The sequence below is a fragment of the Gavialis gangeticus genome, unplaced genomic scaffold, assembly GCF_001723915.1.
Source record: "Gavialis gangeticus isolate Ggan-Ray unplaced genomic scaffold, GavGan_comp1, whole genome shotgun sequence".
NCBI lineage: Eukaryota > Metazoa > Chordata > Crocodylia > Gavialidae > Gavialis > Gavialis gangeticus.
The window spans coordinates 38,200,558-38,203,955 of record NW_017728993.1 but is presented as its reverse complement, the minus strand read 5'-3'; the positions used below and the strand labels follow the sequence as shown (position 1 = coordinate 38,203,955).

Here is a 3,398-nt window from a genome sequence, read left to right as displayed (position 1 = left end):
ATGACCGCTGACGAATACAGTCTTACTCCTGTATAGTGTGTGGGGGGGGGGGAGGAAGAGGGGTACTGCCCATGCCTTAGGTCCTGGGAGCCAGCTGGGGCAGGGAGCTGAGTTCGCCCAGGTGGTATGGGTGCAGGTGCAGTCTGGTCCCCTTCCCGCTCCCATGTCTGCAAATGGATGGTAGGCATGACAGGAACTGATCCATGATCCCAAACAACAACACATCACTTGCATGGTAGGACATGCAATTTTGGGGTCAGGAAGCTGGGTGCTTGAAAAACATCCGATTGTTGCCTGGTTCCAAGACTATGCTGGGGCTCCAACCAGTTCTGGCGCACTCCCTGGAGCCAGTCAATGATCAACTGATCACTGGCTGGGTCGGGAGCGCACCAGGGCTCCAACTAGGCCAGTTCACAGAGACAGCTGTGGCTGCGGGGACTACACCACACCTGGCTGGAGCCCCAGTGTACTCCTGAGAATCCAGGTGATTGTCAGCCAGCAGGGACAGCACCAGGACACATTCAAGTCCCAGAGCAGTCCCGTATCAAGCCAATAGTCAGCTGATCAGTGTCAGGCAGGAACCATGCTAGGGCAGGTTCAAGCTTTAGAAGACAGTACACAGCACTGATATTTAAAAGGTTCTTTTCCAACCACAAGACTAGAAATTAAGCTTGACCAAATAAAAGTGTTTCACAGAAATTTATGACAAATTCCCCTCTCACTAGCAAATGGAAGCCCTGAGATGTCAATAAAGCAGAAGGTATCAAGAAGACTTAAGATGTAGGGATATACCAATATGCTTGTAGTTTTATAGCATCATGCTATGATTTATCAGGGACATTAACTTATCTGTAAAAGCTTCCCTGTGTAGGAATTTTTTATTTTTCCAAAACTATTTCAACTGAGCTTTTAAGAGTTTGTTAAACAACCCTGTGCTTGGATTTGTAAAAACATGTCATTTCTTCTCTCAGTCTAAATTTTCAGATACTAGTAAGAGCTGGGTCCCATGCACGGATGTATACCTACAAAAATTAGCAGTACTGGGCACTCTATATGAGAAATTGAATAGGTTTGGTCGTTAATCTGAAAAAACTTTTTTTTTTTTTTTTAAACAGGGAAAAAAATTCCAAATCAAGCTGCCGTCTATACCTAACAGCTACTTTCTCCACAGTACAAGGAAGAAAACACCCCACCAAAAGAAAGAAAAAAAATAGAGCAAAAATGAAAATTTGACAAGGGAAAAGCCCAAAACAGAAAGGATGGGGGCTTAAGGGGTAATGCAAAGTAAAATCGCAAGCTACAAATAAAGGGAAGGTGTTTATTTTTTAGGTTTTTTTTTTAAAGTCGCATTCAGGGGCTGAATTGGAAGACAGATGCCCTACTTACCAAACCATCCCAGTTCACGAAAAATGAAACCCTGCCCTCTGTCTGACCTCCCCTGTTTCCACCAAAATGTTCTTATAGCTACAAGTTCATAGTAGTATATCCCTATTTGAAATTCTGACATTAGTAAGAAGATTAAATTCTTTTCTACTCCATCACCATTATCAAATGCCAACTCATTGGTCTGGGCTGCCTGAAGTATCTGCATCCTTATGACTTCTATTTTTGTCTTGCTGTCCTGGAGCATCTGCTGAGCTGTGGCAAGAAGTTTTCGATCCTATTAATAAAGAATTTTAAAAAGTTTTAAAATCCAAAACACTCAAGGAGGTAAAAAAAAAACAAAAGCAAAATCCACTTGATATCATATTCTCAAACATGAAACTTAAATGTTAAGTACACATATAACATAGTACAGTGTACTGTGTTTATGCACATAACCTTTTCTCAGTCCTGAGGCTATGTACTTGCCTGGAGTATGCACTTACACAATCTTAAATCTCATTAAATTAGGGCGGTCAAATAACTAGAAAGTCTGATCGCGATTAGTTGGCGATTAAAAAAAAAACTTAGTCGCAATTAATTGCATAGCTAAAACCTCAAAATTATGCACAGAGAAATTCAAAATTATGCAAAATTATGCAGGTACTTTGTATGGTTGGGGGTGGGTGTGAGGTGTGTGTGGGGTTTGGAGTCCATGGAAAGAAAGGTTCCTACATGCCCCAGCAGGATGCAGGGTACTGTGGGTCAGGAGTGAGGAGCAGCAGCAGGGCTGGGAGGGCTGTGGCTTGGGAGTGAGGGGAAGACACAGACACAGACAGATAGAGCCCAGCAGGTAAGTCTGTGGAGGGAACGGGGATGGAGGAAAAGCTGGGAGGGCAGATAGAGGCCCCCATGTGATGGACTGGGCCACAGACAGGGCGGGTCATGTGATAGAGCTGCGGGTGGCTCATCTGGGGGGAATGGGGGGCGTGGCTCCCCGCTGCTGTGCACACCAGGGGGAGGCATATGGGGCACGTGCCCCTAGGATGTGTGCAGGGCAGAGGTGGACTGCCTGCTGCAGGCTGGGGCTCTGCACCCTGCTGCCTTTGCCCTGGGAGCTGTGCAATGCCATGATGTGCCTCCCACTGCTGGGCAGGTAGGGGATACAGCGCAGCCAGCACACTGCTCCCAGGGCAAAGGCAAGGATGCAGAGCTCCAGCCTGCAGCAGGCAAGTTGCCTCTGCCCCATGCAAGTCTGGGAGCACATGCCACCCATGCCTCCTCCCCTTGCACGTAGATGCAAGGAGCCGCACCCCTCGACGAGCCTCCTGTGGCTCCATCACATGATCCGTGCCACCCTGGGGCCCTATTCACCTCAGTACTTGCCCCTGCCCCACTCTCTCCCTCACTGTGAGTGCCTCAGTCTGCACCCCCCCTGCCCCATCCCCTCCATAGACTTACCAGCATGGCGCTGCTCTACACACGCCAGAGCTGCATTCCTGGCCGTGTGCAGGCCACGGTTGCTTGTCTGTGGCCTCCCCCCCGTCCTGCTGCAGCTGCCCAGAGCCCGTGCCCGGGGCCTAGAGGTGGCAGAGCAGAGCCTGGGCGTAGGCTCCAAAACCACTTGCACAATTAATGTGTTAAAAAAATTAATGAACCTAGTAGTATATTAATCGTGCGTATTAACCGTGATTAAATTGACAGCCCTACATTAAATACAGTTATTTCTGCTAATAACAGCACCAACAGCACTAATTAGCTCCCCTCATTTTTAAGGTTAATAGCCACACTTCAGGCATCTTCAGTCTTTCTGGTACAGTTAATGGCAGTATATTTAGTTAGAAAATGTTCTACTCATGATTCTTTTGGGTTATTTCTCTGTGACACTGGGTCAGTTCAAATGTTTACCTTAACAAGAAATATAGCAAATTAACAGAACATAAGCCTTGCCTTGGGTTATAAATGAGCTACAAAAAGCAGTCTAATTTAAGTATCTGGACATTATGCTGTAGTATGCAGTGAAGACACCTCCCCCC

General features: G+C 46.7%; 1 protein-coding gene across 1 annotated transcript in view; it reads right to left on the bottom strand.

Moving 5' to 3' along the window:
* Positions 1-3,398, bottom strand: part of PKN2 (protein kinase N2) — a 65,058-nt gene that overhangs the window by 23,665 nt on the left and 37,995 nt on the right. Inside the window, exon 4 of the mRNA XM_019528337.1 lies at positions 1,543-1,660. Within this exon, the coding sequence (XP_019383882.1) occupies positions 1,543-1,660 (118 nt within the window). The remainder of the gene's footprint in view (positions 1-1,542; positions 1,661-3,398) is intronic.